The following is a 27697-nucleotide window of genomic DNA, read 5'->3' on the forward strand; positions in this document are numbered from 1 at the left end:
ATGTGGTACAGGGATAGAGGCAGGCTGGACAAAGGGCCGTAAATTTAGGAGTGTCTGAGCAGCAGGGATGGGTTGAAATGGGTCATGAAGGTAACTAAGGGTCATGTGGATAACTACTGCGCTTGCTCAATGGGGTAAATGAATATTGCAAATACGCCCCTGATCGGGGAACTGCCAATTGCCATGCACATACAATGTATGATCTGGGGGGGGTACCCGGGGCGGTACAGAAGATTGTGCACCTCAGCGCTCTGATTGGAAGGAGCCCGAAGGGGAGGGGGATTCAGCAAAAGGGAGGGAGATTCAATGAAGTTGTACTGTATAAAGAGAAGGCACTGTCTTTGTCTCGGTGTGTCTCGGTTTGGAGAGGCACCCGGCTCTGCAGACTCGTGAATAAACTTGTCTTGTTTCCACGACTTTGTCTCTGGCATCGTGATTGTGAGCACTCACATTTAAATCTCACAGTCGAGGAGGGGTTTAGTCGAGGCGAGGGGTTTAGTCGAGGCGAGGGGTTTTATACTGGACTCGCCGAATGTTCCTATCCGGCTATCTAGCAAGCTAAACAATTGACCCAATAAAGACCAGTAGAGACGAGCTGTCGTTTGATGCTTTACTGAATTCAAATGTGAAACTGTAACGTTTATGCACAAAAAGAAATAACATAAGGTTTAGTTACATTATACGTTTAGTATAGGAACATATAAAGATGATGTCACTAAACATAATTACTTACAGACATTGCGTCTAACAAACTCTGTGACGAAGGATGGCAGCAGATTACACACAGATGAATCACACTGTCTACACCATGAGGTTTCCCTTTCTGACCTGCACTTCCTGTTTATGACAACTTCCTGTCTATTGTAGCGACCATAGGGATTGGTCCTGACAGTCGAACCCTCGGATTGGCCAGCAAGGTCACATGGTGGTGCGACCATAGGGATTGGTCCTGAGAGTCAACCCGCTGATTGGCCAGCTAGGTCAGGTGGTGGTTTTGGAGCCCAAAAAACAGGCAGTGGGAAGAGAACTTCGATGTGAACAGTTTGAGTTAATGGTTGTTTGTAATCTCGTTTGTTCTCCTTTGTAATTGAATATTGCTGCCGCAATAAACTTCTTTAACAAAGTACAAGCCTCCAGACTCGCCATACTAATCCCTTAACGATCTTATATGTTTCAATAAGATCCCTCTCATCCTTCTAAATTCCAGAGTATACAAGCCTAGTCTTTCAACATACGACAGTCCCACCATTCCGGGGGATTAACCTGGTGAACCTACGCTGCACGCCCTCAATAGCAAGAATGTCCTTCCTCAAATTTGGAGACCAAAACTGCACACAGTACTCCAGGTGCGGTCTCACTAGGGCCCTGTACAACTGCAGAACTCCCCCTTCTCCTGTTACTCTCAATCCCCCTCTCTCTGTGTACTGTTACTTTCACTACCCCTCCCCCTGTGTACTGTCACTCTCCCTCTCTCTGTGTAATGTTACTCACTCCCCCTCTCCTCCTGTACTGTTATTGTGGGAAGAACTGACCTGTTGTGTCGTGTAATGAACATGGGCAGCACGGTACTGTGGGAATAGTGCGGCACGGTGGCGCGGCGGTAGAGTTGCTGCCTCACAGCTTACTTCTGCGGTGAGGAAGAGACCGTGTACCATTTGTACTTACAGTATGAGAGGTTGCAGCCCGTGTTCGAGTGTCTAAAGGGGTTGCTCCCCAAGTTTTGGCTCCATTTTAGTCCTGTGCTCCTGATCGGTACAGAGGGGGGGGAGGGTCGGGAGGGACGGTGGGGTCTCCCTGTCGGTCTGCTCCTGGGCCTGGCCAAGATGGCCATTTGCGGGTCCAGGCAGCGGGTAGTCGACGGCCGCACCGAGGTCGGCTACCTGCCCCTCTTCCGGGCCAACGTCCGTGCCCGCGTGTCCCTGGAGAGGGAACACGTGGTGTCCACGGGCCGCTGGAGGCCTTCCGTGAACGCTGGTCGCCGCGGGACGTCGAGTGTATTATTGATAAAGTTGGCAATGTATTAGTTTGATGTTTGTTTGTTTGTAAACTGCCAATATCAGCAGCCTTTGATCGTGTTACCCTTTTGGATGTTTGTTTTGTTTTCTGAATAAAAGCTTTTGTATATATTTTTAAAAAGAGACCCGTGTTTGATCCTGACTACTGGTGCTGTCTGTACGGGGTTTATACGCTCTCTCCGTGACCGCGTGGGTTTCCTCCCACACTCCAAAAACGTGCAGGTTTGTAGGTTAATTGGCTGCAGTAAATTGTCCCTCATGGTGTAGGATAGTGCTTGTGTGTGGGGTGATACATGGTGAACGCTGGTCAGCGTGGACTCGTTGAGACAAAGGGCCTGTTTCCACGCTCCATCTCTAAAGCCTAAAATAAAGAATACTTAATTCCAGTGAAGTTTCCTATCAGTGCAAGACTAAACTGTTTAAATGTTGGGATAGTCCCTGCCTCAACTACCTCCTCTGGCAGCTTGTTCCACACATCCGTGGGCTGAATGGCCTAATTCTGCTCCTATCATTTATGACCTTTGTCAGCTTGACGGCAGCTGAATCCAATGCCCTCCATTAGAGTCGGAAGACGGGTCCCGACTAGAAACATCGCCTATCCATGTCCCCCACAGATGCGGCCTGACCCGCTGAGTTACTCCAGCGCTGTGTATTTTATTTGTAATCCAGCATCTGCAGTTCCTTGTGTCTCCCCTCCATTTCCTGACGCTGCCCTCGCCCTCCCTCCCACCCGCACTCACCGGGGTCCCACACACACACGCACTCGTCGCACACCACGGGAACCTCACGGCGGCCGGAGGAGCAGGGACCATGTCACAAGCGCATCGGACACAGACTGGGGAAACAGCTTGCATGAGCCGCGTGTGTATTGATGCAGCGCTGCAGAGGGTGAAGCCGGCCGGCTGAACAAAGGGCATAAATACTGGACGGTGCATGTGTGCAGGCGCTGCAGCGGCAGGGGTGGAGAGTCGAGCGCTGGGCAGGTTTGGTGATGAGGCAGGAGGGGATTACACAGTGACCAGCGCCGTGCGTCCACTGAGCCGCTGCACTTCCCATCAGCAACAACAGGGAACATGATGCACGGAGCTCCCAGGAGTTGATGCCATCGCCATTAAAAATACTCTTCAATCACATTGATTCACAACACAATTACTTGAATAACATGACAATAACATGAACAGATTTAGCCGGGACAACGCGGGTGCTGGTCAATCGCCTCACACAGAAATATTTTAAATACAATGCAAAATGAAACAAATTAAAACACATTTCAGGTCTCAAACATTCGTTAAATAAATTACATCAATCAGCATCTAACGATTCAATTTACAAACTCACCTTCTGCTTATACTTCGAACAACACTTCAAACGTTGCAAACTCCAGTGTCAGCATTTTAGTGATCACCACTTCAAGAAATCTCACAGGAATAAAGTGAAACCTGCAGGGACCAGCAGTTTGATCAAAGTAACCGCCCACGGTACAGAACGGTTCTCCTGACTTGCGGCAACAATAAAAGTGGTTAATTTATTAATCGCCGTGTTGATGAACTCAGTGCGATAACCAGACTGCATCACGACAGCCCCGATCCGAGCGATCCCGCAGTCACAATAACCATCTAATTAAGATAGAGCTCTTAAGGATAGCGGAGTCAGGGGGTATGGGGAGAAGGCACGAACGGGGTACTGATTGAGAATGATCAGCCATGATCACATTGAATGGTGGTGCTGGCTCGAAGGGCCGAATGGCCTACTCCTGCGTCTATTGCCTATCCCAGTGGGGGCAGTCTATCCCAGTCGGAAGATGCAGTCGAGAGAGGGTCGGACATGCAACAATGATACCCGTCCCTGGTCCCCAATTCACACAGGGAGTGGGAAACCACGGACCCATCCCTTCTACCCCAGACTTCTCCACACAAAGTATCACCAAAAAGAGGGAAATACAGCAAGTACCAATATTGATACTGTTTGAAAACATAAATAATTACTTAACGTAGTTCAAAAGGAAATAATTGAAATAAAAGAAATTAAATAATATAAAGGAAATTATAACACTGACAATTGGTGAACTTTTACTGTTCAACACAGGGTCTCAGGTGAACAGTGAAAGCTGCTGCGTCCTTGAAGACATTCCCACACACGGGGCATGTTTCAAGGCAGGTGTGAGCTTTCTGCTGATAGAGATAAGAAAAGCTCTTCCCACAGTCCAAACATGTGTACGGCCTCTCTCCGGTGTGGGTCCGCTGGTGTTTCCGGAGGTCCCCTGCCTGTGCAAAGCTCTTCCCACAGTCAGGACATTTGTACGGCCTCTCTCCGGTGTGGGTCCGCTGGTGTAGATGGAGAGTCCCTGCCCGTGCAAAGCCCTTCCCACAGTCAGAACATTTGTACGGCCTCTCTCCGGTCTGGGTCCGTTGGTGTCGGTGGAGGTGCCCTGAGTATGCAAAGCTCTTCCCACAGGCAGGACATTTGTACGGTCCGCTGGTGTAGGTGGAGCTGCTCTGCCCACGTGAAACACTTCTCACATTCTGCACATTCATGCCATTTCTCCGTTATTCGTCCTTGAATATCACCTGACTTCCCTATAACCCTCCTTCCGTCAGTTGGTGTGAACAGACTGCCCACATTTAATTTGTGGATCTGTGTTCAGTTTGGAGGAAGAAGGTTGTCCAGCTGACGTTGGTCTGGAGGCTTCAGGATGCCTTCTTACGTGCCTTGGAAGGAACTCCACCGTGGTGAATGCTACAGTGCAGTGAGGGCAGGGATGACAGTCTCCTTGGGTCACGCCGTCTATAGTCTATTGGAGAAGGAAACAGAAATGATCACTTTCAGCAAAGAATCCACGCTCTGATTTGGAAGACAGATTAGTAAATGCTTCAGTGTTAACGGAGCTGCTCGGAGATGTTAATTCAAATAATTTACAGGCGTGACTAGTGAAAGATTGTGGGGAGGAGGGATTTATCAATCACTAGATGATTCTGATAAAGACTCAAGGGGGATGGAATCTGTCTTTGATATACCCCAAGGAACAAGGTACACATCAATGTTTTTAAGAATTCTTCTAACCCAGTGTGATAACTGGTTTGTTAAAATGGGCAAAGTGCAGATGTCAAATAACATGATGAGCTGGGAGTTGCTGAGGATGACAGCAGGGCAAAGGGGCTGACTGCATCTTTGTAAATGCTCAGTGATTCAGCGTGAGGTTCTCCAAGGATGTTTTGAGTAAAATCAGTGCATCACAGTTTTTGTGCTTCTGACACCTGCGACATCATTCAGCAGTCTCCATCACAGGCTGACCTCTATTACAAACCCACTGACTCCCACAACTACTTTGTTTACACTTCTTCCCACCCTGTTTCCTGCAAAGACTCCATCTCCTACTCCTAATTCCTCTGTCTACGCCGCATCTGCGCCCAAGATGAGGGGTTCCCTACCAGGACATCTGAGGTGTACTCATTCTTCAGGGAATGAGAGTTCCCCTCTCCCATCATGGATGAGGCCCTCACTCGTGTTTCTTCGGTACCCCACAGCTCTGCCCTTCCTCCCCTCTCCCTAATCGCAACAGAGACAGAGTCCCGCTCTTCCTTTCTTTTCACCGCATCACCCCGCGCATACAACACATAATCCTCCAACATTTTCGCCACCTCCAACGGTATCCCACCACTAGTCACATCTTCCCATCTACACCCCTTTCCTCCTTCTGCAGAAAATGATCCCTCCGCAACTACCTGGTTAACTGGTCCCTTCCCACCCAAACCTCCCCCTCCCCAGTTACCTTACCTTGCAGAAGATGCAACATCTGCCCCAATACCTCCTTCCTCGAATCTCCCAGGCACCCCAACAGTCCGTTCAGGTTAGGCAGAGGTTCACTTGCACCTCCTCCAACCTCATCTACTGTATTCTTTATTCAATAGACTATAGACAATAGGTGCAGGAGTAGGCCATTCGGCCCTTCGAACCAGCACCACCATTCAATGTGTTCACTGCTGATCATTCTCAATCAGTACCCCGTTCCTGCCCTCTCCCCATACCCCCTGACTCCGCTATCTTGAAGAGCTCTATCTAGCTCTCTCTTGAAAACATCCAGAGAATTGGCCTCCACTGCCTTCTGATGCAGAGAATTCCACAGATTTACAACTCTCTAACTTAAAACGTTTTTGCTCATTTCCGTTCCAAATGGCCTACCCCTTATTCTTAAACTGTGGCCCTGGTTCTGCACTACCCCAACATTGGGAACCTGTTTCCTGCCTCTAATGTGTCCAATCCCTTAATAATCTTGTATGTTTCAATAAGATCCCCTCTCATCCTTCTAAATTCTAGTGTATACAGGCCTAGTCACTCCAGTCTTTCAACATATAACAGTCCCGCCATTCCGGGAATTAACCTAGTGAACCTATGCTGCACGCCCTCAATAGCAAGAATATCCTTCCTCAAATTTGGAGACCAAAACTGCACACAGTACTCCAGGTGTGGTCTCACTAGAGCCCTGTACAACTGCAGAAGGACCTCTTTGCTCCTATACTCAACTCCTCTTGTTATGAAGGCCAACATTCCATTGGCTTTCTTCACTGCCTGCTGTACCTGCATGCTTCCTTTCAGTGACTGATACACTAGGACACCCAGATCTCGTTGTACGTCCCCTTTTCCTAACTTGACACCATTCAGATAATAATCTGCCTTCCTATTCTTACCACCAAAGTGGATAACCTCAAATTTGTCCACATTAAACTGCATCTGCCATGCATCTGCCCACTCACACAACCTGTGCATGTCACCCTGCATCCTCATAGCATCCTTCTCACAGTTCACACTGCCACCCAGCTTTGTGTCATCTGCAAATTTGATAATGTTACTTTTAATCCCTTCATCCAAGTCATGAATGTATATTGTAAATAGCTGCAGTCCCAGCACCGAGCCTTGCGGTACCCCACTAGTCACTGTCTGCCATTCTGAAAGGGACCCATTTATCCCCACTCTTTGCTTTCTGTCTGCCAACCAATTTTCTACCCATGTCAGTACCCTACCCCCAATACCATTTGCCCACTAATCTCCTATGTGGGACCTCGTCGAAGGCTTTCTGAAAGTCAAGGTACACTACATCCACCGGCTCTCCCTTATCCATTTTCCTAGTTACATCCTCAAACAATTCCAGAAGATTAGTCAAGCATTACTTCCCCTTCGTAAATCCATGCTGACTCAGAACGATCCTGTTACTGCTACCCAAATGCTCCGCAATTTCGTCTTTTGTATTTGACTCCAGCATCTTCCCCACCACTGATGTCAGACTACCTGGCCTATAATTTCCTATTTTCTCTCTCCCTCCTTTCTTAAAAAGTGGGATAACATTAGCTACTCTCCAATCCACAGGAACTAATCCTGAATCTAAAGAACATTGGAAAATGATCACCATTGCGTCCACGATTTCTAGAGCCACCTCCTTATGTACCCTGGGATGCAGACCATCAGGCCCTGGGGATTTATCAGCCTTCAGTCCCATCAGTCTACCCAACACCATTTCCTGCCTAATGTGAATATCCTTCAGATCCTCCGTCAGCCTAGGATCTCTGACCACTAGAACGTCTGGGAGATTGTTTGTATCTTCTTTAGTGAAGACAGATCCAAAGTACCGGTTCAACTCGTCTGCCATTTCCTTGTTCCCCATAATAAATTCACCTGCTTCTGCCTTCAAGGGACCCACATTTTTCTTAACTATTTTTTCCTCTTCACATACCTAAGGAAGCTTTTACTATAAGAATATAACTGCAGATGCTGGTACAAATCGAAGGTATTTATTCACAAAGTGCTGGAGTAACTCAGCAGGTCAGGCAGCATCTCGGGAGAGAAGGAATGGGTGACGTTTCGGGTCGAGACCCTTCTTCAGAAGCTTTTACTATCCTCCTTTATATTATTGGCTAGCTTACCTTCGTACCTCATCTTTTCTCCCCATATTGCCTTTGTAGTTATCTTCTGTTGCTCTTTAAAAGAGTCCCAATCCTCTGGCTTCCCGCTCTTCTTTGCTATGTCATACTTCTCTTTTATTTTTATGCTGTCCTTGACTTCCCTTGTCAGCCATGGGTGCCTCTTACTCCCCTTAGAATCTTTCCGCCTCATTGGGATGAATTGATCCTGCAACTTCTGCATTATTCCCAGGAATACCTGCCATTGTTGTTCCACCGTCTTCCCTGCTAGGGTCTCCTTCCAGTCAAATCTGGCCAGCTCCTGCCTCATGCCTCAATAATCCCCTTTGCTATACTGTAATATTGACACTTCCGATTTTCCCTTCTCCCTCTTAATTTGTAGATTAAAACTTATCATATTGTGATCACTGCCATCTAATGGCTCTTTTACCTCGAGTCTCCTTATCAGATCAGGTTCATTACACAACACTAAATCCAGAATTGCCTTCTTCCTAGTAGGCTCCAGTACAAGCTGTTCAAAGAATCCATCTCGGAGGCACTCCACAAACTCCCTTTCCTGGGGTCCAGTACCAACCTGATTTTCCCAGTCTACCTGCATGTTGAAATCTCCCATAACCACCGTAGCATTACATTTGTGACATGCCAATTTTAACTCTTGATTCAACTTGCACCCTATGTCGAGGCTACTGTTTGGGGGCCTGTATGTAACTCCCATTAGGGTCTTTTTACCCGTACAATTCCTCAGTTCTATCCATACTGATTCTACATCTCCTGATTCAATGTCACCCATTGCAAGGGACTGAATATCATTCCCTACCAACAGAGCGACCCCACCCCCTCTGCCCACCTGTCAGTCTTTTCGATAGGTCATATACCCCTGAATATTCAGCTCCCAGCCCTGGTCCTCTGGAGGCCATGTCTCTGTAATTCCCACAACATCATACTTGCCAATGTCTAACTGAGCCTCTAGTTCATCCACTTTATTTTTTATACTTCAAATACACTTTAACTTTGGTATTCACCTCCCCTCTCACACCGATCACCATTGGCCCTGACCTTACTCTCTTATCCCATCTTGAACTTTCCTTCCCATTTATTCGAGAGTCTTTTGCAATATTTCCTGTATCAAGATGTGGACTTGTATACATCGGCGAGACCAAACCTAGACTGGGCGATCAGTTTACTGAACACCTTCATGCAGTCTGCCTGAACCTACCTGATCTCCTGTTTGCTAAACACTTGCATTCTCCTTCCCATTCCCACACTGACCTTTCTGTCCTAGGTCTCCTCCATTGTCAGAGTGACGTTAAACGCAAATTGGAGGAACAGCATCTCATATTTCGCTTGGGCACCTTAAACCCCACTGGTATGAATATTGATTTCTCTAACTTCAAGTAACCCCGACATTCCCTGTCTCTCTATCCCTCCCCCACCCAAGTCGCACCAGCTTCTCATTTTCACCCAACAAACAGATAACAGAGGCCTGCTTCCTTTATTATCGTAACTTTTTTGCATATCTTTCATTCATTGTTCTTTTTCTCTACATCACCTTCCATATCTCTTGTTTCCCTTTTCCCTAACTAGTCTGAAGAACCGTCTCGACCCAAAATGTCACCCATTCCTTCTCTCCAGAGATGCTGCCTGTCCCGCTGAGTTACTCCAGCATTTTGTGTCTATCAGTTCCTTCCCACACATTTAAAGTTGGCCTGCAGTTCCCCGATTTGTGCAGAATCCTCACGTTTTGGGTCTTGGTTTGACATCCACATTGTGGTCCATGTGATTCCCAGCTCCTTGGCATAGTCATCACCGTACCAGACCAGCAACTCGCAGTGAGGAGGAACCGGCTTGCAAGTCCTGTAGTAAATGTTGCCCCAGTGCTGGAAGGCAACAAGGTTCTGTTCCTCCTCCTTTCTGGCACAGTTCACAAATCTGCAACACAACAAGCACAGATAGAAGGTACAACAGTCACTTAAAATTATAAGTGAACACAGAACGTAAAGTATATCAACAAATTCTGTTGAATGGGAGATGTCCCCAGCCATGACCCAAATTCAACCTTAAATATTGTACACCCTTTGTCAGCACACTGCTGAAGGAAACTTGAACTTTGTTTCTCTTCCCACAGATGCGGCCTGACCTGAGCAGTATTTCCAGTACTTTGTGTTTTTATGTTTACCTTGTATTACTGTTGTTGTTATTGTATTGTTGATTACTTTCTATTTATCTGCATGTTATTGCGTTAACAGACTTGTTAAGCTGCAGGAAGTTAGAATTTCATTGTTGAACAATTAAACACTGTTGACCCGGGCTGTGTTATTTACAGGGAGGCAAAGACAGAGCAGCTGTGATGCAGCGTGGCGTGAATTGAGTTATTCTTCTCGTGGAATATTGGCTTCACGGAGATACCACAGATTTTAACATCAAGACCTGATTTTAAACTGTGGCATCAGTCTCCCAGTCACAGATCAAGACATGACAGGCTGAATATTTGATGCAAAGTTTTGCAGCATCAGGTGACATTCCAAGAGCACGAGGCTTGAGATAGGAGTTGTGGGTCATGGAGTGATCCAAGGAGAAAGGCTGGTTTAGGCAAGGAAAGCATCGCCCAGACAGAATGCTGATTCTTTCTGGATTAATGAGTAAAATGGAATATTTTCCTTCCCCGAGTCCCGTATTTCCCATTTACCCCTCTTTTAAACTAAATAGTGGGGGGAGTGGGGGGTGTCAAATGGGATAGACAAAGATGGATTTGAAGGGAAAGAGAGTATAGGAAAAGTTAAGACACCAGAATTAACGGGACAGAAAGCTCACAAAGGGATAGGAGAGAATGGCCAAGTGTAATAGGAATCGGTGTGAAAGGTGAGATGAGTAATGGATTAAAAGTATTATATATGAATGCGCAGTATAAGAAATAAAGTGGATGAGCTTGAGGCTCAGTAAGAGATTGGTAGATATGACATTGTGGGGATTACAGAGATATGGCCACAGAAGGATCGGGACTGGGAACTGAATATTCAGGGTTTATAGGTCCTATAGAAAGGACAGGCAGGTGGGCAGAGGAGATGGGGTAACTCTGTTCGTCAGGGATGAAATTCAGGCCCTTGCGAGGGGTGACATAGGGACTGACAATGTAGAGTCACTGTGGATAGAGTTGAGGAATTGTAACGGTAAGAAGACACTAATGGGAGTTATCTGCAGGCCCCCAAACAGTAGCCTGGATGTAGGGTGTAAATTGCAACAGGAGTTAAAACTGGCATGTAACAAATGTAATGCCATTGTGGTTATGGGGGTTTCAATATGCAGGTAGACTGGGTAAATCAGGTTGGTTCTGGACCCCAAAAAAGGGAGTTTGTAGAGTGTCTCCGAGATGGATTCTTAGAGCAGCTTCAACGGAGCCTACCAGAGAGAAGGCAATTCTCGATTTAGTGTTGTCCAATGAACCAGATTTAATAAGGGAACTCGAGGTAAAGGAACCGCTTGGAAGTAGTGACCATAATATGATTAGTTTTAATCTGCAATTTGAGAGGGAGAAGTTTAAATAAGAAGTGTCAGTGTTGCAGTTAAACAAAGGAGACTATGAAGGCATGAGAGAGAAGCTGTCCAACGTCGACTGGAAAAGGATCCATGCAGGAATGTCGGTGGAACAGCAATGGCAGGAATTTCTGGGCATAATCTAGAAGATGCAGGATCATTTCATTCCAAAGAGGAAGAAAGATTCTCGGGGAGTAAGAGGCAACATGGGAAGTTAGGGATGAAATAAAACTCAAAGAAAAGATGTAAAACATAGCAAAGAGTAGCAGGAAGCCAGAGGATTGGGGAACTTTCAAAGGACAACAGAAGGTAACAAAAAGGGCAATACAGGCTGAAAAGATGAAGTACGAGGGGAAGCTGGCCAGGAATATAAAGAAGGAAAGTAAAAGCTTCTTTAGGTATGTTAAGAGAAAAAGATTAGCAAAGACAAACTGTGGGTCCCTTGAAGGCAGAAACGGGTGAAATTATTATGGGTAACAAGGAAATGGCAGAAGTGTTGAACTGGTACTTCGGATCTGTCTTCAATAAGGAAGACAAACAATCTCCCAGATGTACATGAGGACAGAGGATTTGGGAGACAGAGGAACTGAAAGTAATTTGCATTCGACAAGAAATAGTATTGGGTGGACCGATGGGATTGAAAGCTGATAAATCCCCAGTGCCTGGTGGTCTGCAACCCAGGGAACTCAAGGAGGTGGCTCTAGAAATCATGGACGCATTGGTGATCATTTCCCAATGTTCAATAGATTCATGATCAGTTCCTGTGGATTGGAGGATAGCTAATGTTATCCCACTTTTCAAGAAAGGAGCGAGAGAGAAAATGGGGAATTAGAGACCAGTTAGCCTGACATCGGTGGTGGGGAAGATGCTGGAGTCAATTATTAAAGAGGTAATAACAGCACATTTGGATAGCAGTTAAAGGATTGGTCCAAGTCAGCCTGGATTTATGAAAGGGAACTCTTGCTTGACTAATCTTCTGGAATTTTTTGGGGTTGCGACAAGTAAAATGGATGGAGAGCCATTGGATATGTAGACTTTCAGAAAGCCTTTGATAAGGTTCCACATGGGAGGTTGCTGAGCAAAATTAGAGCACATGGCCTTGAGGTAGTGTATTGACAATTGACAAGGGTTTGAAAAGTCTGGGAGCAGAGCAAGGACGCCCGTTGGCTGAGAAGAAAAGTAAGTGTTAATTGCAGTGGAAAAGGCAGTTTAAAAAGAGCGCCAAGAGGACGCTAGTGGTCAGTTTGAAAAGTCGGCGATTGGCAAATTGGCCATTTAAGTAATTTAGTGACTGATATAAGCAAGGCTTGCACAAGAGGTGCAGCCCTGTCCGGTTGCAGCCCTGTTGAGGGAAGTGCCCTGTGAGAAAAGTGCGAGTCTTTGGCTGCGAGTCTCCGGCGAGGAGGCTGAGGTGAGGAGGTTACGCTTGTTTTTTGAGCCGGAATTGTTTTTGACACCGAAGTGATGGCGCACAAGTTGGCGCAGTGTGTTTCCTGCAGGATGTGGGAAGGTAGAGACACTGCTGGGGCTTCTGGAAGCTACACCTGCAAGAACTGTGTCCAGGTGCAGCTCCTGACTGGACGTGTGGCAGAGTTGGAAAAGCAGCTGGTTGACCTCAGGGCCATCCGGGAATGCGAGAGTTTCCTGGACAGGACCTACTGTGAGGCTGTCACGCCAAGGGTCCAGGTCGAGCGAAGGTGGGAGACCGTTTCAGGGGGGAGCGAACGTGGACAACAGGAGACCCCGGGGGCTGTGCCTATTGCAAACAGGTACACCCTATTGGGAACTGTTGGGGAAGAAGACGCTTCCAGTCCGAGCGGCAGTCGCGTTGGCGGTTCTATCCCAGGCAAGGAAACTCGACCGGGGAGACCGAAGTCAGGAAGAGCCATAGTAGTCGGTGACTCCATTGTCCGAGGTACGGACAGGAGATTCTGTGGCGACAGGTGGGAGTCGAGGATGGTTTGTTGCCTCCCTGGTGCCAGGGTTCAAGACATCACGGAGCGGCTTCAGAACATCCTAGCGAGGGAAGGTGATCAGCCGGAAGTAGTTGTGCACGTGGGCACAAACGACGTCGGGAGGAAGGGGAAGGAGATACTGCAGCGTGAGTTTAGGGAGTTAGGAAGAAGACTGAGAAGCAGGACGTTGAGGGTGGTTATCTCTGGACTGCTGCCTGTCCCTCGTGCTGGTGAGGGCAGGAACAGAGAGATCGGGGATATGAATGTATGGCTGAGGGGCTGGTGCAGGGAGCAGGGATTTAGATATCTGGACCACTGGGATCTCTTCTGGGGTAGAGGTGACCTGTACAAAAGGGACGGGTTACACCTTAACAGCAAGGGGACCAACATTCTGGCAGGCAGGTTTGCTAGTGCTACAAGTGTGGCTTCAAACTAAGTAGTGGGGGGGAGGGGTTGACAAATTGGGAATATGGAGATGGAGTTAAAGGGGAAGCGAATACAGGAGAAACTGTAAAGGACTCTCGTATGAATGGGAAGGGAAGTTCTAGAAGGGATATGAGAGTAAGGTCAGGGCCAAGGGTGACCGGTGTGAGAGGGGAGGTAAATACCGAAGTTAAAGTGTTGTATTTAAATGCGCGAAGTATAAGAAATAAAGTGGATGAGCTTGAGGCTCAGTTAGACATTGGCAAGTATGATGTTGTGGGAATCACTGAGACATGGCTACAAGAGGACCAGGGCTGGGAGCTGAATATTCAGGGGTATACAACGTACAGAAAAAACAGGCAGGTGGGGAGAGGGGGCGGGGTAGCTCTATTGGTGAGGAATGATATTCAATCCCTTGCAAGGAGTGACATAGAATCAGGAGATGTAGAATCAGTATGGATAGAGTGAGGAATTGTAAGGGTAAAAATACCCTAATGGGAGTCATCTACAGGCCCCCAAACAGTAGCCTCGACATAGGGTGCAAGTTGAATCAGGAGCTAAAATTGGCATGTCACAAATGTAATGCTGTGGTGGTCATGGGAGATTTCAACATGCAGGTAGACTGGGAAAATCAGGTTGGTAATGGACCCCAGGAAAGAGAGTTTGTGGAGTGCCTCCGAGATGGATTCTTAGAACAACTTGTACTGGAGCCTACCAGGGAGAAGGCAATTTTGGATTTAGTGTTATGTAATGAACCTGACCTGATAAGGGGACACGAGGTAAATGAGCCATTAGGGGGCAGTGACCACAATATGATAAGTTTTACTCTCCAAATGGAGACTGAGAAGGGAAAATCGGAGGTGTCAGTATTACAGTATAGCAAAGGGGATTACAGAGGCATGAGGCAGGAGTTGGCCAAAATTGACTGGAAGGAGGCCCTAGCAGGGAAGACTGTGGAACAGCAATGGCAGGTATTCCTGGGAATAATGCAGAAGTTGAAGGATGAATTTATCCCAAAGAGGAGGAAAGATTCTAAGGGGAGTAAGAGGCACCCGTGGCTGACAAGGGAAGTCAAGGACAGCATAAAAATAAAAGGGAAGAAGTATCACATAGCAAAGAAGAGTGGGAAGCCAGAGGATTGGGACTCTTTTAAAGAGCAACAGGAGATAACTAAAAAGGCAATACGGGGAGAAAAGATGAGGTACGAGGGTAAACTAGCCAATAATATAAAGGAGGATAGTAAAAGCTTTTTTAGGTATGTGAAGAGGAAAAAAATAGTCAAGTCAAATGTGGGTCCCTTGAAGACAGAAGCAGGGGAATTTATTATGGGGAACAAGGAAATGGCAGAAGAGTTGAACCGGTACTTTGGATCTGTCTTCACTGAGGAGGATACAAACAATCTCCCAGATGTTCTAGTGGCCAGAAATCCTAGGGTGACAGAGGAACTGGAGGAAATCCACATTAGGCAGGAAAAAGTTTTGGGTAGACTGATGGGACTCAAGGCTGATAAATCCCCAGGGCCTGATGGTCTGCATCCCAGGGTGCTTAAGGAGGTGGCTCTAGAAATTGTGGACGCATTAGTGATTATTTTCCAATGTTCTATAGATTCCGGGTTCGTTCCTGTGGATTGGAGGGTAGCTAATGTTATCCCACTTTTCAAGAAAGGAGGGAGAGAGAAAACGGGAAATTATAGACCAGTTAGTCTGACATCAGTGGTGGGGAAGATGCTGGAGTCAATTATAAAAGACGAAATTGAGGAGCATTTGTATCGCAGTAACAGGATCGTTCTGAGTCAGCATGGATTTACGAAGGGGAAATCATATAACATATAACAATTACAGCACGGAAACAGGCCAGTTTGGCCCTTCTAGTCCATGCCGAACACTTTCTCCGACCTAGTCCCATCTACCTGTTCTCAGACCATAACCCTCCAATCCCTTCACATCCATATACCTATCTAATCGTGCTTGACTAATCTACTGGAATTTTTTGAAGATGTAACTAGGAAAATTGACAGTGGAGAGCCGGTGGATGTGGTGTAACCTCGACTTTCAGAAAGCCTTCGACAAGGTCCCACATAGGAGATTGGTGGGCAAAATTAGAGCACATGGTATTGGAGGTAAGGTACTATAGACAATAGACAATAGGTGCAGGAGGAGGCCATTCAGCCCTTCGAGCCAGCACCGCCATTCAATGCGATCATGGCTGATCACTATCAATCAGTACCCCGTTCCTGCCTTCTCCCCATACCCCCTCACTCCGCTATCCTTAAGAGCTCTATCCAGCTCTCTCTTGAAAGCATCCAACGAACTGGCCTCCACTGCCTTCTGAGGCAGAGAATTCCACACCTTCACCACCCTCTGACTGAAAAAGTTCTTCCTCATCTCCGTTCTAAATGGCCTACCCCTTATTCTCAAACTGTGGCCCCTTGTTCTGGACTCCCCCAACATTGGGAACATGTTATCTGCCTCTAATGTGTCCAATCCCCTAATTATCTTATATGTTTCAATAAGATCCCCCCTCATCCTTCTAAATTCCAGTGTATACAAGCCCAATTGCTCCAGCCTTTCAACATACGACAGTCCCGCCATTCCGGGAATTAATCTAGTGAACCTACGCTGCACGCCCTCCATAGCAAGAATATCCTTCCTCAAATTTGGAGACCAAAACTGCACACAGTACTCCAGGTGCGGTCTCACCAGGGCCCGGTACAACTGTAGAAGGACCTCTTTGCTCCTATACTCAACTCCTCTTGTTACGAAGGCCAACATTCCATTGGCTTTCTTCACTGCCTGCTGAACCTGCATGCTTCCTTTCATTGACTGATGCACTAGGACACCCAGATCTCGTTGAACTCCCCCTCCTCCTAACTTGACACCATTCAGATAATAATCTGCCTTTCTATTCTTACTTCCAAAGTGAATAACCTCACACTTATCTACATTAAACTGCATCTGCCATGTATCCGCCCACTCACACAACCTGTCCAGGTCACCCTGCAGCCTTATTGCATCTTCCTCACAATTCACACTACCCCCCAACTTAGTATCATCTGCAAATTTGCTAATGGTACTTTTAATCCCTTCGTCTAAGTCATTAATGTATATCGTAAATAGCTGGGGTCCCAGCACCGAACCTTGCGGTACCCCACTGGTCACTGCCTGCCATTCCGAAAGGGACCCATTTATCCCCACTCTTTGCTTTCTGTCTGTTAACCAATTTTCTATCCATGTCAGTACCCTACCCCCAATACCATGTGCCCTAATTTTGCCCACTAATCTCCTATGTGGGACCTTGTCGAAGGCTTTCTGAAAGTCGAGGTACACCACATCCACTGACTCTCCCTTGTCAATTTTCCTAGTTACATCCTCAAAAAATTCCAGTAGATTTGTCAAGCATGATTTCCCCTTCGTAAATCCATGCTGACTCGGAACGATCCCGTTACTGCTATCCAAATGCTCAGCAATTTCGTCTTTTATAATTGACTCCAGCATTTTCCCCACCACTGATGTCAGACTAACTGGTCTATAATTACCCGTTTTCTCTCTCCCTCCTTTCTTAAAAAGTGGGATAACATTTGCTATTCTCCAATCCACAGGAACTGATCCTGAATCTATAGAACATTGAAAAATGATCTCCAATGCTTCCACTATTTCTAGAGCCACCTCCTTAAGTACCCTGGGATGCAGACCATCAGGCCCTGGGGATTTATCAGCCTTCAGTCCCATCAGTCTACCCAAAACCATTTCCTGCCTAATGTGGATTTCCTTCAGTTCCTCCATCACCCTAGGTTCTCCAGCCCCTAGAACATTTGGGAGATTGTGTGTATCTTCCTCAGTGAAGACAGATCCAAAGTAACGGTTTAACTCGTCTGCCATTTCTTTGTTCCCCATAATAAATTCCCCTGCTTCTGTCTTCAAGGGACCCACATTTGCCTTGACTATTTTTTTCCTCTTCACGTACCTAAAAAAACTTTTGCTATCCTCCTTTATATTATTGGCTAGTTTACCCTCGTACCTCATCTTTTCTCCTCGTATTGCCTTTTTAGTTAACTTTTGTTGCTCTTTAAAAGAGTCCCAATCCTCTGTCTTCCCACTCTTCTTTGCTATGTTATACTTCCTCTCCTTAATTTTTATGCTGTCCCTGACTTCCCTTGTCAGCCACAGGTGTCTCTTACTCCCCTTAGAGTCTTTCCACCTCTTTGGAATAAATTGATCCTGCAACCTCTGCATTATTCCCAGGAATACCTGCCATTGCTGTTCTACCGTCTTCCCTGCTAGGGCCTCCTTCCAATCAATTTTGGCCAGCTCCCGCCTCATGCCTCTGTAATCCCCTTTGCTATACTGTAATACCGACACTTCCGATTTTCCCTTCTGCCTTTCCATTTGCAGAGTAAAACTTATCATGTTGTGATCACTGCCTCCTAATGGCTCTTTTACCTCTAGTCCCCTTATCAGATCAGGATCATTACACAACACTAAATCCAGAATTGCCTTCTCCCTGGTAGGCTCCAGTACAAGCTGTTCTAAGAATCCATCTCGAAGGCACTCTACAAACTCTCTTTCCTGGGGTCCATTTCCAACCTGATTTTCCCAGTCTACCTGCATGTTGAAATCTCCCATAACCACCGTAGCATTACATTTTTGACACGCCAATTTTATCTCCTGATTTAACTTGCACCCTAAGTCGAGGCTACTGTTTGGGGGCCTATAGATAACTCCCATTAGGGTCTTTTTACCCTTACAATTTCTCATTTCTATCCATACTGATTCAACATCTCCTGATTCTATGTCACCCCTTGCAAGGGAATGAATATCATTCCTTACCATCAGAGCAACCCCACCCCCTCTGCCCACCTGTCTGTCTTTTCTATACGTTGTGTTCCCCTGAATATTCAGTTCCCAGCCCTGGTCCTCTTGTAGCCATGTCTCAGTGATCCCTACAACATCATACTTGCCCATGACTAACTGAGCCTCAAGCTCATCCACTTTATTTTTTATACTACGCGCATTTAAGTACAACACTTTAACTTCTGTATTTACCTCCCCTCTCACATCGTTCACAATTGGCCCTGCCCTTAATTTCTTTTCCGCTCTAGAACTTCTGTTCCCATTCTTCCGAGAGTCTTTTGCAATATCTCCTGTATTCCCTTTTACCTCATCTTCATATTCACAATTTGTTAACCCCTCCCCCCCACTACTTAGTTTAAAGCCACAGGTGTCACACTAGCAAACCTGCCTGCCAGAATGTTTGTCCCCCTGCTGTTAAGATGCAACCCGTCCCTTTTGTACAAGTCACCCCTAGCCCAGAAGAGATCCCAGTGGTCCAGAAATCTAAATCCCTGCTCTCTGCACCAGTCCCTCAGCCATAAATTCATACCCTCTATCTCTCTGTTCCTGGCCTCACCAGCACGAGGTACCGGTAGCAGTCCAGAGATAACTACCTTCGACGTCCTACTTCTCAGCGTTTTTCCCAACTCTCTAAACTCCCGCTGTAGCACCTCCTTCCTCTTCCGCCCGACGTCATTCGTGCCCACGTGCACAACGACTTCAGGTTGATCGCCTTCCCTCGCTAGGATTTTCTGAAGCCGGTCTGTGATGTGTTGAACCCTGGCACCAGGGAGGCAACAGACCATCCTCAAGTCCCTCCTGCTGCCACAGAATCTTCTGTCCGTCCCTCGGACTATGGAGTCACCGACCACTACGGCTCTTCCAGACTTCGGTCTCCCCTGTCGAGTATCCTTGCCAACAGGTCCGCCACTCGGACTGGAAACGTCTTCTGCCCCGACAGTTCCCAAGAGGGTATACCTATTTGCAATAGGCACAGCCACTGGGGTCTCCTGTAGTCCACGTCCACTCCCCCCGGAAACAGTCTCCCACCTTCGCTCGACCTGGACCCTTGGCGTGACAGCCTCACAATAGGTCCTGTCGAGGAAACTCTCGCATTCCCGGATGGCCCTGAGGTCATCCAACTGCCTCTCCAACTCCACCACACGTCCCTTCAGGAGCTGCACCTGGACACAGTTCTTGCAGGTGTAGCTCCCAGAAGCTCCCGCGACGTCCCTGTCTTCCCACATCCTGCAGGAAACACACCGCACCAACTTTTCCGCCATCACCTTGTGCCTATAACCAGCTCTGGCTTAAAACAATGGTATCCTCCTCACCTCAGCCTCCTCGCCGAAGACTCGACATGTACTGACATGGATAGAAAGTTGGTTGACAGACAGAAAGCAAAGAGTGGGGATAAATGGGTCCCTTTCAGAATGGCAGGCAGTGACTAGTGGGGTACCGTAAGGCTCGGTGTTGGGACCGCAGCTATTTACAATATACATCAATGACTTGGATGAAGGGATTAAAAGTACCATTAGCAAATTTGCCGATGATACAAAGCTAGGTGGCAGTGTGAACTGTGAGGAAGATGCTATGAGGTTGCAGGGTGACTTGGACAGGTTGTGTGAGTGGGCGGATGCATGGCAGATGCAGTTTAATGTGGATAAGTGTGAGGTTATCCACTTTGGTGGTAAGAATAGAAAGGCAGATTATTATTTGAATGGTGTCAAGTTAGGAAAAGGGGACGTACAACGTGATCTGGGTGTCTTAGTGCATCAGTCACTGAAAGGAAGCATGCAGGTACCGCAGGCAGTGAAGAAAGCCAATGGAATGTTGGCATTCATAACGAGAGGAGTTGAGTATAGGAGCAAAGAGGTCCTTCAACAGTTGTACAGGGCCCTAGTGAGACCGCACCTGGAGTACTGTGTGCAGTTTTGGTCTCCAAATTTGAGGAAGGATATTCTTGCTATTGAGGGCGTGCAGCGTAGGTTTACTAGGTTGATTCCCGGAATGGCGGGACTGTCATATGTTGAAAGACTGGAGCGACTAGGTTTGTATACACTGGAGTTTAGAAGGATGAGAGGGGATCTTATCGAAACGTATAAGATTATTAAGGGGTTGGACATGTTAGAGGCAGGAAACATGTTCCCAATGTTGGGGGAGTACAGAACCAGGGGCCACAGTTTAAGAATAAGGGGTAGGCCATTTAGAACAGAGATGAGGAAAAACTTTTTTAGTCAGAGAGTTGTGAATCTGTGGAATTCTCTGCCTCAGAGGGCAGTGGAGGCTACTTCTCTGAATACATTCAAGAGAGAGCTAGATAGAGCTCTTAAGGATAGCAGAGTCAGGGGGTATGGGGAGAAAGCAGGAACGGGGTACTGATTGAGAATGATCAGCCATGATCACATTGAATGGCGGTGCTGGCTCGAAGGGTCGAATGGCCTACTCCTGCACCTATTGTCTATTGTCTATTGACATGGATAGAGAATGGTTGGCAGACAGGAAGCAAAGAGTAGGAATAAACAGGTCATTTTGAGAATGGCAGGCAGTGGCGAGTAGAGTGCCGCAAACTCAGTGCTGGGACCGCAACTATTTACAATATATATTAGTGATTTGGATGATGGAATTAGAAGTAACACTAGCAAGTTTGCACATGACACAAAGCTGGGTGGTAGTGTGAACTGCGAAGAGGATGTTAGGAGGTTGCAGGGTGACTTGGACAGGTTGAGTGAGTGGGCAGATGCATGGCAGATGCAGTATAACATAGATAAAAGTGAGGTTATCCACTTTGATGGCAAAAACAAGGAGGCAGATTATTATCTCAATGGTGTCAGATTAGGTAAAGGGGAATTGCAATGAGACCTGGGTGTTCCTTGCACACCAGATGCTGAAAGTAAGCGTGCAGGTACAGCAGGCAGTGAAGAAAGCTAATGGCATATTGGCCTTCATAACAAGAGGACTTGAGTATAGGAGCAAAGAGGTCTTTCTGCAGTTGTGTAGGGCCCTGGTGAGACCACATCTGAAGAATTGTGTGCAGTTTTGGTCTCCTAAATTGAGGAAGAATGTCCTTGCTATTGAGGCAGTGCAGCATAGGTTCACGAGGTTAATCCCCGAGATGGCGGGACTGCCACATGAGGAAAGATTGGGCTTGTATTCACTGGAGTTCAGTAGGATGAAAGGGGTTCTGGACAAGCTAGATGCAGGAAAAATGTTCCCAATATTGGGGGAGTCCAGAACCAGGGACCACAGTCTAAGAATAAAGGGGAGGCCATATAAAACTGAGGTGAGAAGAAACATTTTCACCCAGAGAGTTGTGAATTTGTGGAATTCTCTGACACAGAAGGCAGTGGTGGCCAATTCACTGGATGAATTTAAAAGAGAGTTAGATAGTGCTCTAAGGGCTAGTGGAATCAAGGCATATGGGGAGAAGGCAAGCACAGGTTACTGATTGTGTATGATGAGCCATGATCACAGAGAATGGCGGTGCTGGCTGAAAGGGCCAAATGGCCACCTCTTGCACCTATCTTCTATGTTTCTTTCCCCTCACTTGACTGGCTTTTTTCCCCGCCCCACCTCTCTTTTCCAGCTTTATTCCCTTATACTCCATCAGTCTGAAAAAAAGTCCCAACCGAAACGTTGTTTGTTGATTCCCTGCACAGATGCTGCCTGACCCACTGAGTTCCTCTCACACTTTGCTTTCACTCCAAGATTCCAGCATCTGCAGTCTCTTGTGTCTCCTTTTTTAAATAACCCAGTTATTGCTTATTATTATGATCAGCGTTAGTCTTTCCCTTACCTCATCCAGTTCGATTTAGATTCATCCTGTGCATCAATGTATTCAGTGTCATTGTTTGCCTTACTGATCTATAAAAAGATACTTGATTAAAAACAAAACACAATGATAAAGAAAACAAAAGTGAAGCTTACAGTTCCCAGTATTATGCCTTCAACTAACTACTACTAAACCTATTTTACTTGATTACACTTTTATATCAGAACACTCCAAAATTCCCGCGAATTAAAACACATGGCAAAGAATCTCTAAGAATATAATAAACATTTTGCACAATTTCAAGGAGATTTGTCGGGTTGTAATAGGTTCTTTAATTTTGGTAATGTCACTGTGCTAATGATTTCTGATGGTCAGAAATGTTCAATACATTCTCAAACAAGGAGGTCAGACATCAGGGTGAAAGAGGAGCAGCAGAACAGGAAGGAGATGGAGCACTGATTCAGCTCAGAGATTGGGTGAGGGAGAGGGATGCCAGTCTCAGCAGTAAAGTGAGAATCACTGGAACAGGACAAAGAGCACAGACTCTTCAGTCTTTATTCAAATTGACAACCACATGAAAATGGAAACATGTAATTAAGAATCTAAGTTACAGAAAATATTTTCAGTTAGCTTCAAACTATTTCTTTATTGGTAAGAAACTTGATGACTCTGATTAGAATGCAAAATAATTCAGCTACAAAAAAATTGTAATAAAAACTGATATTCAGGAGATACCCAGCAAGGCAGGCAGCATTCGTGGAGGATAAAACACAACTCACATTTCAGGATGATGATATTTCATCAACAAATGTTATCAAACCTGCTGAGCATTTTCCATGAACTATTGGAGTCACTTACCACCCATGAATATCCACTGATAGTAGCTTCTTCTTCACTTGAAACCTCTCCTCCATCGGGTCCAAAAGTTACACCCCTGGGAATAACCTTCCCTTAATTCCAGATGCCAAGATCGGCTTTACGAATTTTGGATGTGGCAATGCCGAGACCTTCCGGAAGAGTTAAACGAGCTCTATCTGGGCAATTGGAATCAACAACAGTGTCCTTCATGAAGACTGGTGGGCCATGCACAGGGTATTCGTCAATAAAAAATGTCCCGCAGGCTTCATAAACTAAAACGGAAACTGCAAAATTAAGAACTAATCAGGGTGTTGGCGTTATTGAAACTGGCTGGACTTTGTACTGAAAATGCTTGTTGATCCACAAAAGATGTTATCTTATTAAAAGTATTTCAGAATATAATACGACCATGATGTAGATGCTGTGCAGAAGATCTTGGCAAAATTACCTTTTCCAAAATTACTCTCTATGGAAGCATTGAAAATGTGAGAGATTAATAGTGGCCGATTTGTGAAAAATCCATTCATGATGTTTGTCGGTCACCATGAATATCTTTGGGGTAAGATGCCGCTATTTAATTCAAAATGGCTGCGGTGTTGAACTGTATGGATATTTATAAACATCAAGAGAAAAATCATGACCACGGAATATAATTTTGCATTTAGTAATAACAAGCATGATGTAATGCAGAGAGTATGTTTAATGGTAACAGTGCTGTGGCGCATGGAGTTAACTCCAAGAAAAGTGTTTTGAAGGATAAAAGTAACAGTCTATTATGTGAACTAATGAAGCATTTGTAACAAGGCAGATGAATTAAGACCAGAGACATAGAAAATAGGTGCAGGAGTAAACCACTCGGCCCTTCGAGCAAGCACCACCATTCAATGGCTGATCATCTACAATCAGCACCCCGTTCCTGCCTTCTCCCCATATCCCTTGATTTCACTAGCCCTAAGAGCTCTATCTAACTCTTTTCAATGCATCCAGTGAATGGTCTCCACTGCCGTCTGAGGCAGAAAATTCCACAAATTCACAACTCTCTGGGTGAAAAAGTTTTTCCTCATCTCTGTTCTAATGGCCTACCCCTTATTCTTAAACTGTGCCCCCTCGTTCTGGACACCCCCAACATCGAGAACATGTTTCCTGCATCTACTGTAGCTTGTCCAATCCCTTAATTTTATATGTTTCTGTATGATCCCCTCTCATCCTTCTAAATTCCAGTGAATACAAGCCCAGTCGTTCCATTCTTTCATCATATGACAGTCCCGCCATCCTGGGAATGAACCTCGTGAACCTACGCTGGACTACCTCAATAACAAGAATGTCCTTCCTCAAATTAGGAGACCAAAACTGCACACAATCCTCCAGGTATGGTCTCACCAGGGCCCTGTACAACTGCAGAAAGACCCTGTTGCTCTGAAACTCCAATCCTCTCGTTATGAATGTCAACATGCCATTAGCTCTCTTCACTGCCTGCTTTACCTGCATACTTACCTTCAGTGACTGATGTAGAAAGATACTCAGGTCTCGTTGCTCTTCCCCTATTCCTAATCTGACACCATTCAGATAATAATCTGCCTTCTTGTTCTTGCCAGCAAAGTGGATAACCTCACATCTATCCACATTATGCAGCATCTGTCATGCATCTGCCCACTCACACACCCGATCCAAGTTACCCTGCATCCTCATAGGATTCTCCTCATAGTTCACATTGCCACCTAGCTTTGTGGCATCTGCAAATTTGCAAATTTTATTTTTAATTCCTTCATCTAAATCATTAATAGAAATTGTAAATAGCCCAGCCTGGCGAACCAATTTTCTATCCATGTCAATACCTTACCCCCAATACCATGTGCTCTAATTGTGCCCCCTAATCTCCTGTGTGGGACCTTATCAAAGGCTTTCTGAAAGTCCAGATACATTACATCCACTGGCTCTCTCTTATCCATTTTACTTGTTACATCCTGAAAAAAATTCCAGAAGATTAGTCAATAAAGATTTCCCTTTCATGAATCCATGCTGACTTGGACCGATCGTGTTACTGCCATCCAGATACACTGCTATTACATCTTCAATAATTTATTCCAGCATCTTACCCACCACCGATGTCAGGCTAATTGGTCATGATTCCCTGTTTTCTGTACTAGGTATATAAGGACAAGGTTTTGGGCGCGAAGCCTTTCCAGCAGACTCGCCCAGCCTGATAACTGAGAAATAAACCGAACGCCCCAAAATACCCGGCTCCTCGCCTTTATTTCGGGCCTCTCTCGACGCGCCACATTGGTGACCTCGACGGTCCATTCATAGTAGGATGGACATACGATGGAAAGCCGACCGTCCGTCCAGCTCGCAGGCCGACCAGGCCGCAGCTGTCGACGCGGTAGCCATCAAGCTCCCGACTTTCGGGACCACCCGGGCTCAGTTCCAGCTGCGGGGCAACACAACGGATGACACCCGTTTTTTCCACCTGGTGGGAGCCCTTGACCAGGACACGGCCGAAGAGGTCACGGAGTTCCTCCAGGACCCACCGGCCCACGATAAATATAAAGCCCTTAAGGAGCTGCTGCTCCAAACCTACGGGCTAACCCGAATGGAGCGGGCCGAAAGGCTCCTCCACATGCCAGGCCTCGGTGACCGGCGCCCATTTAGCCTCCTGAAGGAGATGGTCGCGTTGCTCGACGGGCACAGACCGTGCCTGATGTTTGAATACACTTACCTGCACGTGCTGCCGGCCGACATTCGCCTGCAGCTCACAGACGCCTGCTTTGTTGACAACCGGGCCCTCGGCAGGCGCGCGGACGCGCTATGGGCGGCGCGCCGTGATGACGTCAGCGCGCTAACGTCACTCGAGGAGCGCCCGATTTTCTCCGGTCGGGCGGGGGAGCTGTGGAAGGAGTGACAGCTATGCCCCGGAGGCCTGCGAGATTGCCCCCGGTGGCCATCGCGGGTCCTGCACCTGCAAATGCACCTGCAGTCCCACACAGCAGGCTCCAGCCAGCACCAGTCGGAGGCACTGGTGTTATTACCACCAGCGCTGGGGTGCTACAGCCCGATAATGCCGCCAGCCGTGCACGTTCCCGGGAAACGCCGGGGTGGCTGCCAATAGTCCCCGTGGCGGCCGGCCAGATTCACCGCCTCTTTCGCCTGGGATCGGCGCTCCGGGGGCCGCTTCCTCGTGGATACCGGGGCGGAGCTGAGCGTCCTGCCCCCTTCGCTGCTGGACATTCGTTCTGGGAAGCGAGGGCCCATCCTCACCGCTGCAAACGGGAGTCACATTCAGACTTATGGCGTCCGCACGGTCCACATTGTTTTCGGCGCCAGTCATTTCATGTGGCAGTTTACCATCGCCGACGTCTCCCAACCGTTGCTCGGGGCTGACTTTCTACGGGCTCATTCTCTCCTGGTGGACGTCAGGCAGCAGCGCTTGGTCCACGCCGCCACGATGGAGCCCATTGCGTTGCGGCTGAATGAGCCCGTTGTACGCCCGCTGTCGTCCGTGGACTCCCATTTCGCTCGGGTTCTGGCGGAATTCCCGTATATTATGGCCCCGCAATTCTGGTCGTCGACCCCCAAGCACGGGGTGGTCCATTATATAGTAACTACCGGCCCACCCCTCCATGCACGAGCACGCCGACTGCCGCCTGAGAAGCTATGCCTGGCACGGCAGGAATTCCGCACGATGGAGTCCTTGGGGATCATCCGCCCTTCCAACAGCCCATGGGCATCCCCACTCCACATGGTCCCCAAGGCAAACGGGGGCTGGAGACCTTGCGGGGATTATCGGCGGTTGAACGTCGCTACCGCCGAGGACCGATACCCCGTGCCCCACATCCAGGACTTCAACGCCCATTTGGCCGGGGCCACGATATTCTCGAAGGTGGATCTGGTGCAAGGCTACAACCAGATCCCCATCCACCCGGAGGATGTGCCCAAGACGGCAATCATCACGCCGTTCGGACTGTACGAGTTCATACGGATGCCGTTCGGCCTCCAGAACGCCGTGCAGGCATTCCAACGGTTAATGGACGGCGTGTGTCGCGGGCTGGATTTCCTGTTCGTCTACCTCGACGACATCTTGGAGCACTGTGCCCACCTCTGGCAGCTCTTTCAGCAGCTCAGCGAGCACGGCTTGGCTATCAACCTCGCCAAGTGCCGCTTCGGCATGGCCACAATTGACTTTCTCGTCCACCGTGTGTCCTCGTAAGGCGCGGTTCCCCTGCCGGACAAAGTCGAAGCCATCCGCTGGTATCCCCGTCCGTCCTCGGTGCGCGGTCTGCAGGAGTTCGTCGGCATGGTGGCGTTTTATCACCGGTTCCTGCCATCCGCGGCCCACATCATGCGGCCGCTATACGAGCTGCTGGCGGGGAAGCATAAAAACGTCGTGTGGACCGACGAGGCGGTA

The 27697-nt window shown here is 47.3% G+C and overlaps 1 protein-coding gene across 1 annotated transcript; it reads right to left on the reverse strand.

Annotated features, from left to right (window-relative positions):
- Positions 1–2797: 2797 nt before the first annotated feature.
- On the reverse strand, positions 2798–26136 carry LOC144612159 (histone-lysine N-methyltransferase PRDM7-like). Its single transcript, XM_078431720.1, has 5 exons — positions 26012–26136; positions 23296–23471; positions 22462–22529; positions 9666–9856; positions 2798–4806 (listed from the first exon to the last, which is right to left on the reverse strand). The coding sequence occupies exons 3-5, from the start codon at positions 22464–22466 to the stop codon at positions 4703–4705; spliced, it is 300 nt and encodes a 99-aa protein (XP_078287846.1). The 5' UTR covers positions 22467–22529; positions 23296–23471; positions 26012–26136; the 3' UTR covers positions 2798–4702.
- Positions 26137–27697: the final 1561 nt, after the last annotated feature.

Source organism: Rhinoraja longicauda, chromosome 43, assembly GCF_053455715.1.
Source record: "Rhinoraja longicauda isolate Sanriku21f chromosome 43, sRhiLon1.1, whole genome shotgun sequence".
In the NCBI taxonomy this organism is placed as follows: domain Eukaryota; kingdom Metazoa; phylum Chordata; class Chondrichthyes; order Rajiformes; family Arhynchobatidae; genus Rhinoraja; species Rhinoraja longicauda.

What these genes read in the sequence shown, in the direction of transcription:
- LOC144612159 (XM_078431720.1), bottom strand. An exon ending in GTCAAACCAAGACCCAAAAC is followed by an intron (nt 4,807 to 9,665) that starts GTGAGGATTCTG and finishes CTTCTCCAATAG; the next exon opens with ACTATAGACGGCGTGACCCA.